Source organism: Mytilus trossulus, chromosome 7 (genome assembly GCF_036588685.1).
Source record: "Mytilus trossulus isolate FHL-02 chromosome 7, PNRI_Mtr1.1.1.hap1, whole genome shotgun sequence".
NCBI classification, from domain to species: domain Eukaryota; kingdom Metazoa; phylum Mollusca; class Bivalvia; order Mytilida; family Mytilidae; genus Mytilus; species Mytilus trossulus.
In genome coordinates, this window is record NC_086379.1 from 65391246 (window position 1) to 65418557 (window position 27312).

General features: G+C 30.0%; 1 protein-coding gene across 1 annotated transcript; it reads left to right on the plus strand.

Moving 5' to 3' along the window:
- On the plus strand, positions 1–25679 carry LOC134725585 (tetraspanin-5-like). The gene is made up of 8 exons (XM_063589528.1): positions 1–255; positions 5357–5551; positions 15275–15349; positions 16040–16138; positions 17402–17521; positions 18564–18614; positions 19331–19447; positions 20309–25679. The coding sequence occupies exons 1-8, from the start codon at positions 148–150 to the stop codon at positions 20393–20395; spliced, it is 852 nt and encodes a 283-aa protein (XP_063445598.1). The 5' UTR covers positions 1–147; the 3' UTR covers positions 20396–25679.
- The last annotated feature ends 1633 nt before the right edge of the window (positions 25680–27312 follow it).

A 27312-nucleotide genomic window follows, 5' to 3' on the forward strand; every position in this document is an offset into this window, starting at 1 on the left:
CCGAATACGACGACCAATATCACTTCCGGATAAAATGTAAATAACCAATCTGCAATGCAGCTGATGAATCTTCATCCTTTGTTTACCTTATCTTCAACCAAATAGAAACACATGGATTTGTGTTGATACTGGCTTGCATATAAAAATATGGAGCGCAACAAACAAATGGTTGTGTCAAGGAAAACTCGGAAAGATAAGACAGAAGTTAGCTGTGTTATCAAATACTTGATGTTTGGGTTCAATGTCCTATTTTGGGTAAGAATTCTTTATTCATATGTATTGTCATTCATTCAGTCTTTTATTTCATAAGATAGTAAGTTTTTGAACAATTTTCAAGTCCATTATATAATGAAATGTACATCAGCAACCAACTCAAACTATTTTTATTGTTACTCATTGACATTTTTTAACTGTTTAATGAAGTTTACTTCGAGAGCTCTACTGTGATCGTTGAGTTTGGTATATTTGGACCGTTATTGCTAGGATTTCAAAATCCTGTGGTTAAAAGTGAGACAAAAGATGCCAAACGGACATTCAAACTCTTCAAAGTTGAAAATAAACGTACAATGCCATGGTTAAAATATAGATCATGTAGATGGAAGACAAACAACAGTATTTGAAACACAACATGGAAAACTAAAGACTGAGCAACAGGAACGTAAACCTTGTCAAAAGCCAGTGTTGATCACAGACCTATGCTCTGGAAGGGTAAGCATATTCTGCTTTACACCAGAAGCTAGCTGATTTTAATGCATTTGTTAAATCAAAAAGAAATAAGTAAACAGTATTCAAACTCTTGCAAGCTTCATTATGAAATATGAAGTATAACAGTACAAATAAAAGGTTTATGGGAATGGAATATTAAACTGTGTAAAAGTTTGCAGTTACATGTAGATACCTGTAAAAAATAAAATTCTTACTAAAATGAGTTGACATAGTACATGTAGTAGTAGGTTGTAATAAATGGTACAAGTTAAATATTCATAACTTTAATTTCTCCATGGTCATGATGGTGTGCTCCCTACAGTATTTGGTGCATGTTGAATTTATTAATCAACAGATGTACATGTACTAAGTTTCATTTAGAATCTTCTATCTCCCTACCTGTATGTTCCTCATACATGTAGTTTGTATCATACATGTGTATGTCCCACTGTCATCAGAGGATTGTTAGGTCACTTAGTGTCACCTTTGTCTATTGGTTCTTACACTCAAAAATAGTTTTTCTCTAATTTTAGTGTGCCTCAACCTAATGTTTTGTAAACTTAAACACAATGCATATTACCAAAAAAAATGCAGATCAAGTTTGAAATTGCAAGCAGGAGCATAATGTCTGTGCACTGTGCACACCTTATCCTTTTATTTGATAAAAATTACATGAATGATGAACATTAATGGAGATTCATGGTTTCTTGAAGTTGAGTGACTTCCTCAGAAGTCTTTCACCAGTTTCATGAAATATCTGCATCTTTTTTATTCTTTTTAGTAAAATCTCGGGAAAGAAAGAAATCTTTTTTCAGTTAAATTAATCATTCATGTCAACCTAGGATTTTGTTCCTCTTCTGAAATGGTTCATCCGACATTTGACAAATCATAAAATAAATGATATCAGACAAGAAAATCAAGATAAAAAAACACACAATGTTTTTTGCATGTTTAGATACGTCATGTAAATGTACCAAAAAAATCCCCACATAAAACTGTTACAATATACAGTATGTGAATTCTACATAGTATTTATAAAAAATGAGATGTGGTATCATGCATGCCAACATGTTCATGAACATATACATGTACTAGTATATGAATGGAACAACTTTCCACAATGGTCAAAGGTCAAGGATGTGAATGACTATAGACATTATACATGTACATGAAGGTCACCATACAACCTTCAAAAATTTATGAGGGGGGGCAAGGGGGGTCCCAATAACAGCAAAACAGCAAATTGATTTGGCTCATAACAGATAACAAGGAATTAAAATGGACAATAACAGATAACAGTAAATGAAATATTAAAATAATTCGGTCTTTGACAAATCAGTATTTCTTATTACGGATATATAATCCTTTGTAATGCATTCAATTTTCTATGACTTTGGTTTTAGTATTAATTTATGTATCTAGAATGTGTTTAAATTACTACTCAATAAATTATAATATTTTTTATACGCTCGTTTGCGGTATACTGTTGTCCGTCTGTTGTCAACAAGTCGGACATTAACTCAAAAACTCTTTAACCAATTTGCATTAAACTTTGGGAAATTGTTTATATCTATTGACGTGAGCTCCCTTTTTTTTTTTTTTTTTTTTTTTTTTTATAAATATTTGATTTTAAGTTTCTGGGTAATGGGTTTTTATTCAATAAAATTGGTGTTTTTTTTCAGTTTTCTGATAATATCTCAAAAATGCTTTTACAAAGCAGGAACATATAGATATACTGTTCCCAGCACAAGGCAAGTAATTTTGGTGAAATGTTTATATCTCTTAACATGAAGTCACTTTCAATTTTTATGAATTTTAGATTTTACATTTCCGAGTAATCAGGTTTATTTTATTAAAAAGGAGGGATTTTCCTGTTTCCCCACATTAACACAAAAATGTTTACAGCAGTTCTCATGAAACTTTGCTGAAATGTTTATATCTATTGTTAACTCCCTTTCGAATTTTTTAAATTTTAGATTTTATGTTATTGAGTTAAGGGATTTTATTCATTAGAAAAAAGGAGATATTTTCTAGTTTTCAAAAATAACTCAAAAATGCTTTCAGCAGTTCTCATGAAACGTTGGTATATAGTATATATATATTGACTGAAGCTCCTTTTGTTGCTAATAAAAAAACAAATGACCTAAAAGAGTTTGAATATTCCGACTTTTTCTAAGGTGTGTGAATTTTTCTTAATAAGACTATGAGGCAAAGTGGTATATACATGTAGGGTAGAAAAATCAAAAGCACCAATTATAAGCATGCAATTTATCAAGTACTTTGAACGAATTTTGACACTCCAAAAGCAATTTATTCCACTATTTTCAAAGGCCTTATTTGAACAATTTTTTTATCAGCTGAGGTTTTTGATCGTACCAATTCTACTAGTAAGTAGAATACATAGTTTAGTAGGGGGAAAATGGCTTGAAACGAAATAAATCTTTGTTTGTAATGAGTTATGTGTAGCTTCCGACCCAAGTACATGGTTGGAACTTTCATTGTACAATGCATTTGGTTCTGCTTTGAAAATAATCACAGAGCTGAGTATATGTACCATATTATATAAAAGGTTAAAGTGGTTGTTTAATAGGACCTACTCCTTAATTGAGATCCTTGTCAGATATTCCTGGCCATATGTTTTCCTTTTTGTCATATTAAGAATTGTTTTAATTTAATATGTTCGTACGGGAAACAAGGAACATTATTCTCATACAAAACATTCAGATAATAAATACATATTCATAAAAAAAAATTGGAATTCATTACAAAGGATAATCATCAGATATACTTGAATTGTCCTGGACTTCACTTCTGTGATGAGTAGATAATGGAATCCTTCTCTGAATACGGGACAAACATATTAGTAGACTAGTGGTAGACCCCAATGTCCAATGATCTTCAATTTATACTGAATATTGACTGTCAAAAAAAGGCTAACATTCCAATTTTCAATAACAGTTAACAACAAATACATTATCACAATAACAGATAACAAAACAAATAAAAGCCCAATAACAGCTAACAAAGAATAAGACAATAACAGCTAACAGCAAATATATTTTCAAAATAACAGATAACAAAGAATTAAAATACCCCATAACAGCATAACAGTTAAACCCCTTGTCCCCCCTCATTTATGCTAACTGCACATAGTGTGTAAAAAGATATAAAAAATACTACAATGACGAAATGTCAAATAATTTAAAAGAGAAAACAATTGCCTGATTTTTACTAAAACAATAAATGAAACAAAATACCAGTAAATGGAGACTTAAACAAAAAACAACCAATGCTGGTTAATAAAAAGGGGCATATAGGAACAGGCAAATGTAAGATTAGATTATTGTACATGTACAATAAGATTATCATATGAAGATTTCAGGTTTGTATTTAATGAGGTTTAAGCAAGTCTTATTTTTAAATACAAAACCAGATACATATTAAACATGTACAACATTTACAAACATGGATTCAAATTTACGAACTTTTTATTCTATTTTGATGTTGTGTGTACATTTTTAGATGGTGACGTTCCCTTGTCACCATCTTATGGTGTTTATATATCTCAGCTTGTACGATTCGCTCGTGTATGTAACAACGTATTAGATTTTAGCGAGAGAAATTTATGTATTACTGAAAAATTATTACACCAGGGTTTTCGATATCACAAACTGGTCAAAACATTTACTAAATTTTATCACCGGTATAAGGAAATAATTCGTAAATATAACTCAACATGCAGACATCTTATACGTTCAGGTATTTCACATTCAAAATTTTTCTTATACGTTCAGGTATTTCACATTCAAAATTTTATGGAAATATTCTTTATAAAGCACAAAAATGTCAGTATTCTCCTCAGAAACTAACAAAACCTTTAAATAGACTTATTAAAAGAGGATATAGTTACGATACTGTTGTCAGGTCATTAAAGATTGCATATTTTGGCTTTAACATTGATTCACTGATAGGGTCTTTGCATCGTAACTAAACACATTTATTTCTAAAAAAAACAGTTGTTGGCATGACACGGGTTATGTTCTTCTCATATATTTTATGATAGTATGATACTAAACCCCTAACGGGAGGGATTGTACCTGATATTCATATGATGAAGACATAATCTTTCAATCAGTTTAATAGAGGTCTAGAGCTGGCATGTCAGTTAACTGCTAGTAGTCTGTTGTTATTTATGTATTATTGTAATTTTATTTTATTTTTTTTGTTTCATCTTTTGACATCGGACTCGGACTTCTCTTGAACTGAATTTTAATGTGCGTATTGTTATTCTTTTACTTTTTTACATTTTTAGTATGACGTCCATTATCACTGTACTATTATGCATATTTAAGGGGCCAGCTGACGGACACCTACGGGTGCGGGAATTCTCGCTACATTCAAGGCCCATTGGTTGCCTTCGGCTGTTGTTTGCTCTATGGTCGGGTGGTTGTCGCTTTGACATATTCACCATTTCCTTTCTCAATTTTACATTTTGTACATGTAGCTTGAATGAAATAATGTTCAGTAAAGTGATTATGTTGTAATACAACTGTTTATATTTGTTTTAAATATAGTCTACACTTAAAAGTACAAAAATGTATCAGTGTTCTGAAAAATGATTAAAGCAATTGTATTTTATTTGTATTTTCAGCTTGTTGGTGCAGTATGTTTGGCAATAGGATTATGGGCATGGGCAGAAAAAGATATGTTTAACAACATTGGTAAACTTACCAAAATATCATTTGATCCTGCATTGTTTTTCATCATTACGGGAGCAGTTATTTTTATTATCTGCTTTGCTGGGTGTATTGGTGCACTAAGAGAAAATACAGGACTTTTGTTATTTGTAAGTATAAATGTATTGTAAATTATACTTTTCAGGCCAAAAAAAAAAAGAATGTTTGTTTGTCCTTATCCTGCCTAACCAGAAAAAAGCTGCCTACTCAAAATATTTTAACATCCTGATGTGAAAAAGTTTTTTTTAATCTGATAGGCATTTTTGAGCACCATGAAGACTAAAAAAACATCTGAAACTTCAAATTCTCTTTTCCCCCTAAAAAGAATGAAAATGTCTACCTACCCAGGTGCGGATTCAGAGGGGGGGTTGGAACCCACCCTTTTTTTGGACGATCAATGCATTTGAATGGGGACATGTAATTGGAACCGCTCCCCCCTTTTTAAAATGGCTGGATTCGCCCCTAGCTACCTACCCATTGTCTCAACCTTTGGTAGGATTTTGGATAACCAAATTAGTTTAAAATGTGACCTGATAAATTTTATTTATTGTAAAGCACCTGCAGCTGTAGACATCTGATGGTTTATTCAGGTTACATGTACTAGTATACATGTACCTTCAAGCTGCTTTGGCTTCATTTACAATGTATGTCCTTTTTTGTTTTTGATAAGTACATGTATGACTGTGCAACTGTTACAGTTAATGGACATATTTTGATGATGTTCATTGATACATTAAGATACAAGTACATTCTGAAATGTTGGATTTTTAAATGAAAATTTATTATTGGACATATATAATCATGATAATTTAATAAGTGATTCAGTGAAACATTGGTGCAATATGATATAAATAAAAGAAATTTATGTGTTTTTTCACATTTATGGAAGATCTTTTTCCTGAAATCTTCATTGTAATTTGTTTGGTTAATCTTAATTAATACATTGTTTTAGCTTTTAAACTTTCCTCATGATTACAGTGAGATTAAAAATGGGGGTGACTCTTTATAAAATAAATTCGGCCAAATTTTTGCTGAATGGTCAGGTTTGATAATTACCTAAATTGGCCCCTGTTTCTAGTTTCTCCAATTTCAAAAGTCTTGTTGATGAAAATTTACATAACTTTAGTTCTTTTCATAATACATTGTAATACCACAAAATGAGATAACAAAAAAATCAATGAAAATGGGTAAATTAACATTATTTTTTTTGAAATATATTTTAATATTTGGTCTACATCTTCATGTTCTTTACATTTAAAATCTTGAATTTAAGTAGAAGTGCTGGTTGACTGTTACCATGCAATAGCCATTTTATAATGCCACCTGAATTGTTGTAATGCCTAAAATTGTGTCTGCTCACTTTGAATTTTGTCATCCAGCAACTTGATAGCTCTTTTTTGTATATATATGTTGATCTGAATCTGATCTTTGTCGGCATTTACATACATGGAAAATCATTTTTACTTTATTCTTGGAAAATGTTTGCAATAAAAACATTTTACCATCTAAAAAAAGACAATTAAACATACAAACTGAACATACAATCAATAATGTTTTTCAATGAAAGCATTTCTACTAGTACTGATTTATGTACTTCTATATAAAAGTTGTTGATGTAGGCCAATTGTGACTTGCTCATGATATACATGATCTTATTGGGGAATTGATAAATTCAACCTTTTGAATTGACATTTTAGTTAAATTCCCATTAAAATTTGATTATACATAAACTGTAGGTAAAATTGACAGAGATCATATGAATTAATCATTGAATCACCAAGGTGATAAATTAATGTTGTTCTTGTATTGATTTATATGGTTATTTTTAATAATTTTTTGTGTAAGTAATTATTAGTGCATTACAAAGGGCATTCAAACAAAAAATCTAGTTTTCTTTTATTAATTCTTGTTCCTTGTTCCTCTGTCCATTTCTGCAATAAAAAATGTTGTCCCACTTTCCTTAGGAACTGATAAATTCATTATTTCAATATGTTGTCAAACATATATGCAAAACTACTTAACAGAATCATTTCTTATTTGGTCACTAGCTCAGCTGTGATGAGATGTAATGTATGTGTGTGTGTTCAGATCCATCAGATGTCTATTGTAACTTTTTCTTTTTTACGACGGCAAACAGATTTTGTGGTCCTATTTTGATATCACATCGTCATTTTTGTTGTCCAAAGACATTTGGTTTCCAGACAATAACTTTAGTATGAGATAACAGAAATCTATGAAATTTGAACACAAGGTTAATGACCACAAAAAAGATGTTGGGATTGATTTTGAAGGTTATGGTCCAAACAGATTAGGAATTTAGTGGCCAAATAGGTGTCAAAACAAGCATTTTTTTTAGTTTCCAGACAATAACTTGTGGAACGTGGCATGGATCTCTCTGAAATTATACCACAAGTTTCTATACCACAAAGAGATGTTAAAATTGGCTTAGGGGGTTATGGCTCAAACCTCATATGAAATAGGGGCAAAAAAGGGGAAAAAACAGGGTTTCCTGGTAAATCGACAATTACCTAAGTACAAAACATAATTTAAAAGCAGTGTAAGGGAGGTAATTCAAACACATTGACAATATTGTGTTTAAATTAGCTCCCTTAAATTATATATAAAGAAATGTTCTATTGTTTTGAGGTGATTAGCTGTCAATTTATTTTTAGAAGAAAATATTTTAACAATTCTGATGAAAGTAATTTAATTATAGCCATTATTATGTATACATGTTATTTTCTATTTTAAGACTTTTATGATTTATTTAAATGGGTTATTATGGTTGTAAACTCTATTGGAAATTTGAACTGAGATTATGACCACATCTTGAGGGAAAGATTTTTTTTTTAAAAAAAATTGGGATGGGAGGTGGGGATAATTTGTTCTCAAGATTTCAGAAATTAAAATGAAAATTTCAAAAAAAAAAAATGTATTTGCAAATAAAAAAGGGGTGGGGTAAAAGTCACCAAGACTGTTGCCCAAGAGTAGAAAAATATCTGAACATTTTATATTGAGACTATCAAAGATTTGCTATTAATATCAAATTGTTTAAAGGACAGAAACTATTATACAAATATATATATATTGAATTGATTTTCTGCACCATGAACCATATATAATTTATTAATCTGATATTTACCCTAAATTGAATAATTCATTTAATCATTTAATTTACAAGTGTACAATTAAGTGTTGTAAGCATAGTTGTATCATAATGACCTGGATAAATTTTATAACCATTATTCAATGGCGTTATCAAATCTATTTTGCTGAACTTTTTATACGACCGCAAATTTTGAAAAAAATTTCGTCGTATATTGCTATCACGTTGTCGTCGTCGTTGTCGTTGTCGTCGTCCGAATACTTTTAGTTTTCGCACTCTAACTTTAGTTAAAGTGAATAGAAATCTATGAAATTTTAACACAAGGTTTATGACCATAAAAGGAAGGTTTGTATTGATTTTGGGAGTTTTGGTTTCAACAGTTTAGGAATTAGGGGCCAAAAAAGGGCCCAAATAAGCATTATTCTTGGTTTTCGCACTATAACTTTAGTTTAAGTTAATAGAAATCTATGAAATTTTGTCACAAGGTTGATGACCACAAAAGAAAGGTTGGGATTGATTTTGGGAGTTTTGGTTTCAACAGTTTAGGAATTAGGGGCCAAAAAAGGGCCCAAATAAGCATTATTCTTGGTTTTCGCACAATAACTTAAGTTTAAGTAAATAGAAATCAATGAAATTTAAACACAATGTTAATGACCACAAAAGGAAGATTGGTATTGATTTTGGGAGTTTAGGTCCCAACAGTTTAGGAATTAGGGGCCAAAAAGGGACCCAAATAAGCATTTTTCTTGGTTTTCGCACCATAACGTTAGTATAAGTGAATAGAAATCTATGAAATTTAAACACAAGGTTAATGACCATAAAAGGAAGGTTGGTATTGATTTTGGGAGTTTTAGTCCCAACAGTTTAGGAAAAAGGGGCCCAAAGGGTCAAAAATTAAACTTAGTAGATTCTTAACTTTTGGTCATGTTTTCAAATTGGTCTACATTAAGGTCCAAAGGGTCCAAAATTAAACTTAGTTTGATTTTGACAAAAAATGAATCAGTTGGGTTCTTTGATATGTTGAATCTAAAAATGTACTTAGATTCTTGATTTTTGGCCCAGTTTTCAAGTTGGTCCAAATCTGGGTCCAAAATTAAACTTTTTTGATTTCATCAAAAATTGAATAAATGGGGTTCTTTGATATGCCAAATCTAACTGTGTATGTAGATTCTTCATTTTTGGTCCCGTTTTCAATTTGGCCTACATTAAGGTCCAAAGGGTCCAAAATTAAACTAAGTTTGATTTTAACAAAAATTAAATTCTTGGGCCTCTTTAATATGCTGAATCTAAACATGTACTTAGATTTTTGATTATGGGCCCAGTTTTCAAGTTGGCCCAAATCAGGATCTAAATTATTATATTAAGTATTGTGCAATAGCAAGTCTTTTCAATTGCACAGTATTGTGCAATGGCAAGAAATATCTAATTTCACAATATTGTGAAATAGCAAATTTTTTTTTAATTAGAGTTATCTTTCTTTGTCCAAAATAGTAAGCAAGAAATATCTTATTGCAAGAATTTTTTTTAATTGGAGTTATCTTTCTTTGTCCAGAATCAACTTAAATCTTTGTTATATACAATATACAATGTATATTCACTTTTTACTACCAACTGATAAATTTAAATAATCTTTACCATTCAGTGATAACAAGCAGTTTTTTTACATCTTAATATTTTATGATGTATTTAAATGAGTAGTTATTGTTGCAAACTCCATTAGAATATTTTAATTGAGATTAGTTTTGGAATAAGGGACAGGGGGATGTGATTTAAAAATTGGGTTCAATTTTTAAACGACCGCAAATTTTGAAAAAATTTTCGTCGTATATTGCTATCACGTTGGCGTCCTCGTCATCGTCGTCGTCGTCCGAATACTTTTAGTTTTCGCACTCTAACTTTAGTAAAAGTGAATAGAAATCTATGAAATTTTAACACAAGGTTTATGACCATAAAAGGAAGGCTGGTATTGATTTTGGGAGTTTTGGTCCCAACATTTTAGGAATTAGGGGCCAAAAAGGGCCCAAATAAGCATTTTCTTGGTTTTCGCACTATAACTTTAGTTTAAGTTAATAGAATTCTATGAAATTTTGACACAAGGTTTATGACCACAAAAGAAAGGTTGAGATTGATTTTGGGAGTTTTGGTTTCAACAGTTTAGGAATTAGGGGCTAAAAAAGGGCCCAAATAAGCATTATTCTTGGTTTTTCGCACAATAACTTTAGTTAAAGTAAATAGAAATCAATGAAATTTAAACACAATGTTTATGACCATAAAAGGAAGGTTGGTATTGATTTTGGGAGTTTAGGTCCCAACAGTTTAGGAATTAGGGGCCAAAAAGGGACCCAAATAAGCATTTTTCTTGGTTTTCACACCATAGCGTTAGTATAAGTAAATAGAAATCTATGAAATTTAAACACAAGGTTTATGACTATAAAAGGAAGGTTGGTATTGATTTTGGGAGTTTTGGTCCCAACAGTTAAGGAAAAAGGGGCCCAAAGGGTCCAAAATTAAACTTTGTTTGATTTCATCAAAATTGAATAATTGGGGTTCTTTAATATGCCAAATCTAACTGTGTATGTAGATTCTTAATTTTTGGTCCCGTTTTCAAATTTGTCTACATTAAGGTCCAAAGGGTCCAAAATTAAACTTAGTTTGATTTTAACAAAAATTGAAACCTTGGGGTTCTTTGATATGCTGAATCTGAAAATGTACTTAGATTTTTGATTATTGGCCCAGTTTTCAAGTTGGCCCAAATCGAGGTCCAAAATTAAACATTGTTTGATTTCATCAAAAATTGAATAATTGGGGTTCTTTGATATGCCAAATCTAACTGTGTATGTAGATTCTTAATTTTTGGTCCAGTTGTAAAATTGGTCTAAATTAAAGTGCAAAGGGTCCAAAATTAAACTAAGTTTGATTTTAACAAAAATTAAATTCTTGGGCCTCTTTGATATGCTGAATCTAAACATATACTTAGATTTTTGATTATGGGCCCAGTTTTCAAGTTGGTCGTATAAAGCTACGCCCTGCGGAGCATCTGGTTCTCATTTGAAATTTCATAAATAAAAAGAAAATTTCTTCAAACATTTTTTTGAGAGGATTAATATTGAACAGCAAAGTGAATTGCTCTAAGAGAAAACAAAAATTTTAAGTTCATTAGAACACATTCATTCTGTGTCAGAAACCCATCTTGTTTCAACTATTTAATCACAATCCAAATTTAGAGCTGAATCCAGCTTGAATGTTGTGTCCATACTTGCCCCAACCCTTCAGGGTTCAACCTCTGCGGTCGTATAAAGCTACGCCCTGCGAAGCATCTGGTTGCTATTTCAACATGAACAACTTTTATTGTTATTTTTGTCTTAAGTCTATTATTTAAACTTAGCCCACCTTACAATTGAATATACATGACATACCGGAACTTTATATATATCCTTACAATCAGGTATCAAGGTAAGGTCAGCAGTTCCTGTCTGATTGCATTGGTAAGAGATTCGAGATTTAATTTTATTTTCTAAAAAAAGTCACAAAAGGTAGTCAAAGAGAACCTTTTAGCTCTTTTTTCCTAATTGTAAGAGATTTTCTAATCCCTTTAGATTCTGAGTCTAATGAAATTTTAAGATTTGGCTGCACAAAGTAGACGGTTTCTGCACTGTATTTTGGTATTTTTTGTAATTTTTTTTAGCTCACCTGGCTCGAAGGGCTGAGTGAGCTTTTCTCATCTTTGCGTCCGTCGTTGTCGTCTGTTAACTTTTACAAAAATCTTCTCCTCTGAAACTACTGGGTCAAATTTAACCAAACTTGACAACAATCATCATTGGGGTATCTAGTTAAAAAAATGTATCTGGTGACCCGGCCAACCAACCAAGATGGCCTTTATGGCTAAAAATAAAACATAGGGGTAAAATGTAGATATTGGCTTATATCTCTGAAACCAAAGCATTTAGAGCAAATCTGACATGGGTAAAATTGTTTATCAGGAAAAGATCTAACTGCCCTGAAATTTTCTGATGAATCGAAGAACCTGTTGTTGGGTTGTCATTAAATTGGTAATTTTAAGAAAAAAATTCTGTTTTTAGTTATAATTTTGAATATTATGATAGGTAGAGATAAACTGTAAACATCATAATGTTCAGCAAAGTATGATCTACAAATAAGTCATCACTACCAAAATGTTCAGTTGAACCCTTAAGGAGTTATTGCCCTTTATAGTAATTTTTAACCAATTTTTTTGTAAATTTTTGTAATTTTCTACAAAAAAATCTTCTCCTCTGAAACTATTGTACCAAATTTGTTCAAACTAAGCCACAGTCATTATTAGGGTATTTAGTTTAAAAAATGTGTGCAGTAACCCAGCCAACCAACCAAGATGGCCACCATGGCTAAAAATAGAACATAGGGGGTAAAATGTAGATTTTGGCTTATAACTTTGAAAGCAAAGCAACTCAAGCAAATCTGACAAGCAGTTAAATTGTTTATCAAGTTAATATCTATCTGACCTGAAATTTTCAGATGAATTGAACAACTGGTTGTTGGGTTGCTGTCCCCCTAATTGGTAATTTTTAAAGAAATTTTGCCATTTTTGGTTATTATCTTGAATATTATTATAGATAGAGATGAGCTGTGAACAGCAATAATGTTAAGCAAAGTAAGATCTACAAATAAGTCAACATGACCAAAATGGTCAGTTGACCCCTTAAGGAGTTATTGCCTTTTATAGTCAATGTTAAACAATGTTGATTAATTAGGTAAATTTTTGTAAATTTTTACAAAATATTTTCCACTGTAACGAAAGGGTCAAGTTTATTATAGATAGAGAAAATTGCAAGCAGCAAAAAATTCACATCACCATCACCAAAACACAATGTTGTCATGAATCCATCTGTAATTTGTTTAATATGCACATAGAGGGAGGTGAGCAACACAGCCTCTAGTTTAATTCCTTTCAAACCAGGATAGAAATACCAATCTTCGGTACCAAGAAATTTACTATTCATTGAGTATTCTGTTTTCATATTGTTTCTTAGCTTTATCAAAACATTGTAATGATAATTGTTACCAGTGTGTCTGTAGTGCATAAAAGTAGCTTAAGCCATTCAAATGAAAACCATGTGATTTATCTTCTGTTAATATCATTTTCATTATTTTCATATGGTGATTAAAATCCATTATTGATACACTCTCTGATCATATAAAATGATTTTCCGTTCAATTCCATTTATTATTTATTAAATTGATATTTACCAATAATCTCTTGAGCCAATTTCCAAGTTTATTATTATATCAAAGCAATTAAGAATAGATTAGGAGTGATTACATCATATTGTTTGGACAAAAAAAAGCTATGTTTATATTTCATGTTCATAATAATTCTCTATAATTGCAGAAGTGTTTCACTCTGTCAGTTAAATTTCTTTTATAACGTCAATAAACATATAAACTTCATTATACAGATATGGAAACATGTACTGTCTAAACCTGTAGGACATCTTTTTAAAATGTAATAATTTAACTTACTTCTTAAAACTGATCAAGTAAAAAGGACATGAATTAAAACATTTTATACATTGTATGGCTGTGTGATAATGAAGATGCTCAAGATGATAAATGTACAATTTGTCTTAATGTCAAAGCAAGGTGTTTTTTTATTATTGAGATTTTCTTCCTCCATTAAAAGCAAGCCAATCTACAGCTTAAGTGCAAAACTCTTGTGCCTTTTTTATGATTTAAAGTTTAATGCACTCAGTGATAAATGACTTTCAACTGTTTTATTCTATTACAAACTCCTAAAGGAAAAGTTGCAGCCTATGATTTGTTGAATCTCGTAAAAAGATAGTGAGTCATTTAGAGGCATCATATTTCAAGATTGTTTCCTATACACTGGCCGTTTGTATTTCAAATCAGTCTTAATTGAGTTATTGAACCTTATAAAAAACATCAGACTGTAATTGGAAAACACAATATGACACATATAGGTTCTCACATGGATATCTTAGGAATATATGAATGAATCATCATTGGGAGAGAGGGGAATGAGTAGAAACTGGCTATAATCAATGGAATTATACTTTTAAATATTGCTCTTGTGATGAATAAATGTTTTTATTATTTTAATTTTTTTTATGTATAAAGGATTTTCCTCTTCACACATATAATTGATATCTGCAGCAAGTGTTTTTATATAAATTGATTAAGTTGATTAAGAAGAAATTATATAAATAATTGTATCTAAACATAGATATGTCAATTTCCTATATACCTGGTCAACAATAACAACAAGAAGTCCAAAATAGTGACCTCATATAAAAGGGTTCTATTGTATGTATCAATGAATAGAAATAAAAGATTTTTTTAAAAGGCAAAAGGATTACCTTTGATAAGGGGTCACTGAACTGGAAGAAGTGGGAGAAACACTATCCCTCCGATCAGCCAAGTATTCCTTTATCCATTCTTAATTTTACTTTATGCTCCTGGAGTAGTCAGTTCACTGACTCCTTATAGATATTAAAATCTAAGAAATAAGGCTAATTCTGTTATTCTGTATAATAAGATAGGGTAAAACATTTACATTCGTATATATAGCAAAAACTATCGGAACATTTTATAAACAATAAATGTATTTTTTTTGGTATTAATTAGCATTGTTTTCAATATTTGATACTTTCAAAAAAATTTCACTTTTTATTCACCTATTTGAATACTGAGATTATTTTTTATTTATTTCTAGTATTGTTTATTAGTTGGATTAATATTTGCTGGACAGCTGATTGTTGGTGTGTTAGCCTTTATTTATAAAGATTGGGTAAGTTAACACTTGAACCAGGTAAGAAAATTACAAAAACGTAGTTTAAGAAATCAATTATTCTAATATGTACAATCATTTGTAAAAAATATGAAAACAGCATGTTTAATAATTTCTTGCGTCCGTAGCACTTTTCTGAATTTACCTTCATCAGGAATGCTCAAAGCCAAACATTTGAAATCCGAAGATGTATAAGTACCGAAACCGTTGAAGAGCTATTTGACAAAAATACCTAAAATAAATAACCAAATTCATCTAAAGTTCTGTAATCTTTATAGGTTTACCAAATGTATTATCAAATTTTGACAGTTTGAGTAGCAATGCAATGTACAGTAAACACTGTTTTATAAAAGTTTCCAGATGTTGGTATGAGTGTCAATGAGACAATTTTGTATGAAAAACCGAATAACATAAAAGTTAGCAATGATAGGTAAATGTACAGCCTTCAACAATGGGTGAAACACCTACGACTTAATTAAAAAGACTAATGTAAAACAATTCGAATGATAAAACTAATGGCCTATAATACAATAAACAGACCTTCAGGAATGCCTGAAATTATCATCAATGAATGTGTCAGGATGCAATTAAAAACAAGGGAAAAAGTGTTTCAATTATGCATAGAAATTTCAAGAAATGTAATACACTGTTTATTATATGTAAATACAGAAGTTTTCTTATAAAATGTAGGTGAAAGACCAAATACAGACACAAGTAAAGAATATGATAGTTAATTACAGAGAAGATGTAGATCTACAAAACTTAATTGACTGGGTTCAAGAAGATTGGGTAATTGATAATTATTATACATGTAATAGCAATTTAAAAATTAATAGATATGGGGTATTAATCAATGTGACAGCAACCCAAAGACAGAAAAAGGTCAATTTACATTACATAAATGAAAAATAAAAAGTTATGATATTATTGATTGAAAGTTAGGAAATTTACTAAGGATTGAAGTTAACAAAATTTTACTTAGTGCTCAGAGTTCAAAAGGAGTAGGTTCAGTAAGACCCCCTTTTGGCCCCAAAATATAGCAGTTTTACAAAATTGTTTAAATGTAAACTTTTAGTTATTTTTTGGAAGGTATAATGCCTCTGCTACACAAATATGGGCTTATTTTGGCATTACAACGAACATATAATGGGTATTTGCATCATAAAGTCATGCTTTATTACTGAAATCCTCACAATTTCAGCATTTTAGATAAATTTTAGACGGTTTCCGTCTTTAAAAATGAAAGTGGCCACATTTGTGTTCATTCTTGATATTGAAATGTAAGTTGTGTTTAATGATAATACATAACATATATAAAGGTCGAGGATGAATACGGATGCGGCCACTTTCATTTTTGACAAAAACCAAATGAAAAGTGACAGTTTTTGTCATATTTGATAGATTTTTCATATTTAAGCTTGAATCGCAGCGTTTTAAATGATTGAATCACTTCAAATCTTTCACAAAAAATAATTGAATCAATTAAAATAGACATTTAAGGTGGTACCCAACACTTTCACTAAAATTAATTTGGCTCGTTTAATTTTCATAAAATTTTGACAAAGTATTTACTTTGACTCTTTAACAAAAATTTAAAAAATTCAAAAAAATTGAACCAAGCGTTTTATCAGCAGAATTACACTGGTTATTTAGCAGTTTCACAAACACTTATTTTGATCATTGAGAAGCATTATATTGCCTTCACAACACAAAGTAATTAAAACTTTTCGCTGATATTACAGAGTTATCTCCCTGGAGTGTTAGGTACCACCTTAAGTGTTTAAAAAGTATCCGAAATCTTTCGTCAGATGAACTTGAAATTTGACGCCAAAACCGGCCCTTACTGGACCTTTTCCTTTGTGCTTGAAACACTAAATCTTTTTATTAGTATTTTATTTGGTTGATTTCTGAGTGAGTACAATAACTATGTTCGAAATTTTCTTTACAGGAAGACTGAAAATATGTTGATCGTATATCTACAATTGCACAATGTAAATTATCTGTGTACAAAATTAATCATCAAATTTGATATTATGTTTTTATTTATTTCAGTTATTTTGTTGCGGTGTAGATTCTTATAAAGATTGGGAATTAAACATGTATTTTAATTGCTCATCTCCTGGTATAGAAACTTGTGGTGTACCATCGTCATGCTGTATCAAGAAGGATGGGGTAGGTAGAAACAACACTAGTTGTGGGTGAATTGTTGTATTTACCAAACAGATGTTTAAATATCAGAACAAACTTTACATTCAAAGGCTTATATCATCACAAGCATATTTTAAACTTGTGAAGGTATTTAAAACAAGTGAAGTTCTGACACCTCACTCAGTAAGCTATAATCTTTATATTTTAACCGTAGAAGTTTATTTTATCAAACTTGGAAAATATTTTTTCCATATGATGTTTGTTACTTTCAAGTCATAAAGTAACTTGTCTTACACAGTAACACAGTTTAAAAAAGCTTTCATTATAAATTTGAGACAGGCACATACAGAATGTAGCCAGATAAATTGGATCTCATTTGGTCTAAGTGTGAGGTGGGATTGGCTTATTTTTGTTACAATGACTCCTAAAAGTTGAACAGGACACATGAAATTACAAGTGTAATTATAACAGTGATAAGCAGGATAAAGGAATCTCCAACAAAGCAATATTCAAGATTGGAACTCAACCCCACCCCCTTCTCTAAATAAGACCTCCGTTAAAAATGATTCAATGTGTGTGTCAGACCTCCCCTAACCTGGGACAGTGGAAACATGCAAAAGCAGAACAAAATATAAAAATCAGTTGAAAACTCACCATATAGATACAAAGTACAAAAACCTTATTTAATTATATAATTTATTTAAGGAATGACTGTAATATTTTTTCTGTCTATTCGAAATAACATGAAAAATTTGGTGCACACTGGATAACGTGCGTAGCGGGTTATTTAACAGTGTGCACCAAATTTTTTATGTTATTTCGAATAGACAGAAAAAATATTACAGTCATTTCTTATAATTTAATTCTAAATTCCATTTTAAACCGTAGAAAACCATGAAAAAATGTTGATGCATCACAGTCACATGACTAAATTATGTCTATGGGCTCATAACAAAATTACGTCAGCCAATCAGAAGACGTGTTACATCCAAAATTAAATTATTGACATTTAAAAAAAATGTGACATGGAACATATATTTGTTATGAAATTTGATATTTGTTTCAGAAATCATTTGTCAATACTCAATGTGGTCATGATATGATGCTAAAGAAACATGTAAGTATTATATATATACATCCTATTTACATTTTTTTGTCAATTTTTAAAAACAACATTTTAAGTACACTATTTTACCTTTCCTTTTAAAATTACATTGAAATTTTGATTCCAGCTTAAAGGTTGTTCTAATGACCAAAATTTATGAAGACAATTGCCCTACATACTGTTAAGAGTTATTTATGGAGAACCCATGATATGAGGTGACATTTTGTTTTCCATGCATTGTTACAACATTTAAAGCTAGCACATGGTATTTTGTTTTCAGTGTTTTAACAAAATATGTAAAGGGGACAAGCGACAGACAAAACTTCCAAAAAACTTTTTTGTAATATACAGTTTTTGACTTATTCATAAATCAAAGAATTTCTGCAATTTTGCAATGGGAGATAACTTTTAACGTTTCTAACTCAGATTGTGATGAATAATGGGAAATAAAAGAGGGAATCAAGTAGATTTACACTATTGTGTAAAATAGCTGAAATGGTTTTTTCTTTCCTGTAGGTGCTTAATCTAAATAAATTCTTCAAAAATTATTACATTGTATACATACATTTGTATAGACTACCCTAATCGATATAAATGGTTCAATTTTGAACTCATTATACAACAAGTTAAGTACTATAAACTCTAACTTTTGAATTGATTTTTAATTTTATATGAATTGAACTCTGTATTAAAAAAATATTGAAATCTTTCATGCATATTTTTTTCAGGATTTTGACAGAACAACATATATATACACAACTGGTTGTATACCGGAAGGACAGAAATGGTTACAAAGTAATCTCATAGTTGTTGCCTCAGTAGCTGTTGGTATTGCAGTTGTACAGGTAATGGATGAAAATATTGCTTAACATAAGAAAATGTGAAAGCCATTTAGAAAATTTAGAAAAACATCTTTAGAAAAGGTGTTATAGCCATAGAATTGTGAACTCTTGTCAGTCTATGTATGTCTCCAGAGTGGTTTCTTTTCTCTAACTTAAGTTTGTCTTGACCAAATTATACACAATTATTTTTGCCATATACTGATCAATTTATAATTTGGGTGGCATCACTTGATGCATATCTTTTTCATAACTAAATGGATAGTTTTCATTATAAAACATATATATATATATTTTTTATGAAGAAAAATTCCATTATTTGTCTACATTTAAAAGCAGTTTACTTTTATTAATTGCTTGCTTCCAGGAAGCATTCGCTGCAGTATTTTCTGTAACCCTTTTTGTAAAAATTGGTTGATTGCAATACACAATGATCGTTGAAATAAACTATTGTTTGATTGTACGTTATACACATGCTTAATATCCATGCTTCTTTTGTTACTATAATGTGACAATCGGTAAACTACGGCTTCAAAACACTGCAATTAATTAGCTGCCATATTTGTAAAATCATATCAGACAAAAACAAAAAAACCTGACAATTATACGATATTGTTGCGTAAGAAGTGATAAAATTGTGCACAGCAGACTAGGTTTAAGATATATTCATGCGTTGGTTAAGAATTGGATAAACATAATGTTTCACCAGTCACTTGTTTCATATGACTTAAATTCAGTTTCTACCCCACAACGATCTTTTTTTTAATGCAGTTTCTGGTAAGATTGTTGTCCAATTTGAAATATTTATTTTATCATTCATGAAATACTGTCAAAACATTTAGTGATGATCTCTATTATTTCTTTCAGATTCTTTTATTGTGTTTTGCACACAATTTACGAAGTGACATTAAAGCCCAGTTAGCTAAATGGAGGTATAATAGAGGAGCTCTTTGATCTCAGGAAATGTATTTCTTATTGAATAGTGCTTATAACAGATGATCTGATAGATTTCTTACATCAAGACCTTAGGCTCATCTATAGTTTAAGTGATGTAGAATTAAAGAAGTTTTTTCAGATGAACAAAGCTGTGAGAATCTGTTTCGATTGTGCATTTGTATGTGTGCTATATGTTAGCAACAATAAACTGAAGATGTTGATTATTTCTGTTATTTCTAAGAATATTTTAAACTGCAGGTATCTTTGGGAATTTTAAATGACACCAAAATTTTATTTTTTTTATTCTATAATGGTACGATGTTGTCTTCGCCGTTTGCGTCGTCGGGAGACACATGTGGTGTCAGGACAATTACTTTAGTTTTTAAGTTAATGGACCTCATATTATTTTTTTTTATTTTTCAAGAAGAATCTTTAATTTCAAAGTATTGGGCAATAGATTTGTAACATCTTGACATTTATTTTGTAGTCAGAAACCTATACTATGTCAAAAATTTAATCACAATCCAAATTCAGACAGAATAAAGCTTGAATATTGTGTCCAAATTTACCACAATTGTTCAAGGTTCAACCTCTGCGTTTGTATCAGGCTGAGCTCAGCAAAGCATTTTATTTCAATTTAAAATTTTAATTTTGTGCTGGGTTCTAATCTGTGACCATAACTTTTGTAATGCAGCAGTTAGTTCTTGCTTGGTTTTTTGATAGACTTATGCTACATTTATGTATATGTATACGAAATCCATTTTGAAATATATACTTGCAGTAATATGTGTATGAAATATATAAGATGCAAAGATTAAATTCAATTGATTGAGATTGTAATGTCATGCTTTAGCATAAGATGGCAAACAATTGTACTTTGATTGTAAGTAATTTTGCTTGTGATTTTGAAATTTTATCCTGGCATTCATAAAAGACATTGAAAGATTTTATAATTCTTTAGATGTTTAAGAGGTTTTCCAGCTCTCCAGAATTATATGAGTGCCTATATTTTGATAAAAGATATTAATATGAAGTTCATCAAATCCCCCATTACAGTACATTTTACAGTTACTTGTAAATAATAGAATTTCAGTGTAAGTTACTATGATGGTCATACTGTCTCATTTTCCTCATTTTTAAAGACATTAGATAATTTTACGAAGTTTTAGTAGTTGCATTAAGAGATATTATGACTTTTTTGGGCATTATATTTTGTTATATGAGATTTGTTATGTTGTAAATCTTGTTATGAATATTGTATTTTTCCTATAAAATGTAGCTAAACCTGTGTTAGTTTGTATGGAGGAAATGTTCCCTGTAAACCAACTCATTATGTTACAAACTGTTGATTGTGATATTTACTTAATCAAAAATACTGTTTCACAGATCTACAAGTTTTTGAAAAAAGATTTCAAATCAAGTCCATGAAACAGGTTAGATTTCTAACGTAAATATCTAATAACCTTTAAAAATTTTGTTCAATTAAGGGGGAGTAACCCTTTCTTATTAAGGTACTTTCACAAATTCCTTTGTATATGTCATGTTGATGTACACCATTCTGACAAGGTGTGAGATAGAGCCCTTTAAAACTAATCATAAAACTTTTAGTATGATACAAAGTAGAGATTGAACTGAGAAATACAGTATGTGTTTAGCCTTATTAATAAAGATTTGATTTAAAAATTTTATGTATATATCATGTATGTCAGCAAAGTGTGTTTTTTTTTCAAATATATTTGATTTAGTCTATGTTTATGGAATACATTCCTGAGGTTGTTTTTATTTTTTATTTTACATTTCACAAGGCAGATACCTCAAGGATTTATTTTGATATTTAATGCAAGTCATATAAACTAGTTACTGATGTTCCCTAAAATGTAAACTGATTTTGTACTATGATTGTAATACAAAGGACTTTTTGTACAATTTATCACAGACATGCCTTACCATTGTAAAATGTTACATAGAGGTGTATTACTTTTTTTCATGTATTCTGCATATTGAAGAAATTACCGGTATGTACATCTGAAATATGTTTTATTTTTTATGTTGTCAGTGTATATTGAAAAAAATCATACATTTAAAATAAGTTTCAAAATGCATCTTAAAAACTTTCATGGCCTAAATGAATTAATACATAACAGATGAAAATTATATTGAAGCTTTATATTATTGATGAAAAGAAATGTTCAGAATGAATATTACAAGTTGTAGCTAAAGATTTTACTATCATTACTGTAACATTTGTTCATAAAAATTATTGACATGAATATATATAATATCCAAGCCATTGAACTTTTTCACCTATTTTTTAACTGGACATATACTTTTCAAAAAATTTGTGCGAAAGTTATACAGCAAACATTATGTCTTCATTCAAATGCATTAATCCTCCAGAAAACGGGGGATTCCAACCGTAGGAACCCTCCCCATGGATACGCCTCTGATAATAGTAAATACCAGAATGAAATTTTAAAAAAATGTTTGACTTAGGAAGTATCATAGTTTATGAATTGTGACAGATATCACTGCAATGCACTGAATCCAGTCATTAAACATTTTTCAGCTTTTCAGCAGTTTTGCTGCAGACTATTTTCCTGTATTTATTTACAAATTATTATTTAAAATATTGATAAATATTTGTATATATTAGGATATTATAGATAGTGCAATATTTTGCTGTTTTCAGTGAAGCAAGCCTGCCATAGTATATTATAGAATTTTGCGTCATTTAGGTTGATTTTTGATTGCATGCTGTTTACATGGAAATAACCAATTATGATAAAAAATAGATATAGGAAGATGTGGTGTGAGTGCCAATGAGACAACTCTCCATCCAAATAATATACTCTTTCTGTCTCATCTGGGAAGTCTTAGATGTAAAACTAAGGCTTGCTGTTTAACCTGTGTGTCATTAACAATCGTTCAGCTTAGTGATTATGTCACACAGAGAGAAATATGTCTCTCTGCTAACACTTTATTATTTGTATTCACAGATGAAAGAATAAATGCAGCAAACATGTTCATATGTCAAAAAAATATTCATTATTATAAACAGGTACATGTACAGTGCTCTGTAAATTTTGACATTATCTCAGATTACATTTATTTTTTTAACTTATTCAGATTTGTGTTAACAAATTGAAAACTTTACTTTCAATATCTTTTTAAAAAGGTACTTTATGCAACTTTACATAGAAAGATTATTTTGTATGTTAGAAATTTTTGTATACATTCAAAACTTTTCATTTAGTTAATTTCCAGATGTTTGAAATGAATTGATGCTTGATAGATTAGATATTTGCCCCAAAGTCATATGACTTATACCTATTGGTGTCATTTGGTCAGACACAAGGGCAAATAACTCTATCCCTTATTAATTTATTTTCTCACAAGAAATCTTGTCTGTATCATTTGATGTAAACCAATCACAAGAAAAGCTGTATGTATAAATAGTGATCTCTGATTACAATGTATTTGCATTCTAATGCAATTTATATCTCATGTTAGTTTTATTTTATTTTGCTGTGTTTTATCTTATTAAAATTTGTATACTCAAAGTTCTCAGAGGAGTTAGAATCTTTTTTAATCATCATTTTCATCTTTACGCTATTTTGAAGTTGTATTTGTATTTAACCATCATCAACTTTTTATTGCTTTTTTTTATTGTGAAAGTATTGCATTTTATATTTTAAATACATGTATTCATCATTCTAGTCTGTAAGAAGTAGTACATGTACTTAATTCATTTGGTTGATAAATTAGAGAGATAAGGTATTTGAACCAAATTGTTGAGACAGCCATAGCTGAGAATGTCCTTAACTTTGAAAATCATCATTATAAGGTAAATTTTGGCCAGATAGTGACAATATACTCAAGTCAACTTATCAGAAACTGTTTCTGACAAGAGCCGAAGATTACTAAAGTAATGAATGATTTTAATGCCTTAAACCAATAACTGATCAGAGCAGAAAAGGATTTTAGTTCAATGTTGTTTTTTTTTAAATTCATTGTCAAATTTTATGAGATTAAATTTATTATCTACTTGGTTAAACCTGCCAGAATATTATATGCTCACACAGACAATATTTTGACACACCTATGAAGCATTTACTGACAAACTGTATACAGCATACATTGTATGAGATTAGAAATAAGAATATTGTAATACTATCTTTATATGTCTAAGATTTTTAGTCATATATAAAACTATAATTTTGATAGTGTGTTATGAATTCATCATTTAGAACCTTATTCAAGCACATAATTGTTGTTCTGTTTTTACTCAGTAGGATTACAATTATACAATGAGCTATAATTTAATCTCCAAATTAGAAATTTATTGAAATGCTGCATACATTAAATTGTTTTAGCATCCTTTTGTTTATTTTTTTTCCCTCATGCATTGTAACCAATATTAAGAATACTCATGTATATTTTTAAGTTAGATACTGTGAATTCATTTTATTTTGTGGACATTTTTTGTTTGTCCCCCTCAACAATAAACAAGGAGAATGAATTGCATGTCCTCTGCACTTGCTTGGACCAAATAACTAATTTTTAAAACCTACAATTGAAATGCTTTAAATATCACATGCATTTGAGCTTGTTATGGTTTCAAAAATGATGAGCTTGTTTATCCTTTGTTTTAAAAAACTTAACAAAATTTCATAATTCCCTGTTAAAAAATTCAATGGTTTATAAATTTAGGAATATGTTGTTCCTAAAGAGATGTCTTTTCCCTTTTTGTATGGTGCATCATTCCTTGTTATCAGATTTAATGAGAGTACTGTGAATTCATTTATTTTCGTGGGTACCAATTCTCATGGATTAAGGAAAACTTGCATGATTGTGGATATTTAATTTCGTAGTTTTGACAAAATCTGTATACAATCCTATATAATATTTGTTATTCGTTGAACATTTAATTTCGTGGTTCATCTGTACCCACGAAAGCCACGAAAATTGGTATCCAACAAATAATAATGAATCCACAGTAGATGTATTATTAACATAACAGGTGTAGCCTTTGAGACTTTCAGCCTTAGTTCACAATACATATTGGTTTGAACAAATGTTTCTGTAAACCTACTTATAGATAGTTATTTTCATGTTCATGTTTTTACTCTTCAGTCTAACTTTTAAGCAACCATTCCTATTTTTCCTGTGTTTTTCCTCAATTTATTCATTTAATTTAATCCACCTTAAAAATATTGAATTTGCAGTATCTAATGGCTTTTACATACATTTATTTTATTTCTAAATCATTGTTTTTGAATGACAAATAAAATGATATATTGTATAGTTTTATTTACTTACTACATTTTATTTGTACTTACTAGAAAGATGCAATGATGTGCATGATATAGCACTGGTAACTTTGTTCAACTATTCAACTTAATTGAAAATAAAACACTCTATAAAAGTAGTGAGTACAGAGAGTATGGACACAATTTCCAGAACACCAAATTTGCTAATAGATATAAGGTAGCACTCCACAGTTAGGTGTGTAGTTTCGCATTTTGGCCCCTGTGGATTTTTTAAATATGAGAGCTAGTGTGCAATAAAATTCATTTTTGGATAGCTGAGTATTAAAATAGCCTTTGTATTGGGTTTATATGAACATCAAGGTTATGTAATGTATGTAATATAGGCTGTTTTCTGTATGACAGTCCGTATTTGCATGTCCATACCATACATTGGTCCGGCAATTATTATAATGTTTTTTTCCAACTTTTTATCGCACGAACTTTGTGATTGGATTTTACGAAAAAATGAGGCGAAAGACACCCATTTTTTATTTGATCATTAGGAAGATTTAAGAAAGCAGTTTCTAAAAAGGTATCACTCAAAGGCATTGAAATTCTAGTTTGATCCAAATTTTGGGGGGATATATGACATGTTCACCCCCCTTTTTGCAATATTTTATGGTAAATAAATGCTGAATGTTGCCATGGATACACATAAAAGGAATTAATTTTCACCCTTTTAACTTTGGAAAATTGAATCTATGGAAGATACTGATTACATACATATGCACATGTACAACACAAACAGTTAGGTTAATGTATTAGAAATCCAGGAAAAGGAGATGATAAATCATTTTGGGGCTCATTTTTAATTTTATTTTCTGACTGTGGAGTGCTACCTTATGGCACATCAGAAAGCACAGAAATGCACTTTTAAAGTTAAAATTGACCACAAATCTTTAGTCTTTTATGTTCTTGTTTTAGTTCTGAAGGTAAAAAAACTGCTAGGAATGCAATTTATGTTAATTTTATTGTTTACTGTCCTTAGCAACCAAATATACACATTTTGACACTTAGACATGTTGCGGTCTTAAATTTGTACCCCGTTAGCTTTGCCCTTGTAACCAAAGATTGCGCTTTATATGATAATCTCAGAATGTATCGCTTTATATTTTTGAATGCGAATAAGTCAAATAAACATTTTTAGCAGGATTTTATATCATAATTTGGCATTAATTAAATTTAATGATGCCAGTACTGTTAGAAATTTATACCCTGCTTGAGAGCTTCTAAACCAAGGTAAGGTATGCTATTTACAGCAAAAATTACCTATAAGTGCTTTCAAACACCTAAAACTTGTACAATTTGTCCTCTTTTAAGGTAATTTTATAATTTCAAATAAAAAAAAGGGAAAAGTTTTAGAAATTTACCCTAAAAATGAGACAGACTTGAAGTTTTTCACTATGATCCAGCATTTATTTTAAAATCACTTTTTGTCGCGTTTCAACACCAACTGCTAACCTTCATAAAATCTTTATTACTGAACCAATTTTAAAAACTAAGGTACCATTTTCATCGTAACAACTAGTAGAACACAGAAAACATAAAAAAAAGTTGAGGCAGGAGGGGAAAAATTTCACCTTAAGGTAGCACTCCACAGTTAGGTGTGTAGTTTCGCATTTTGGC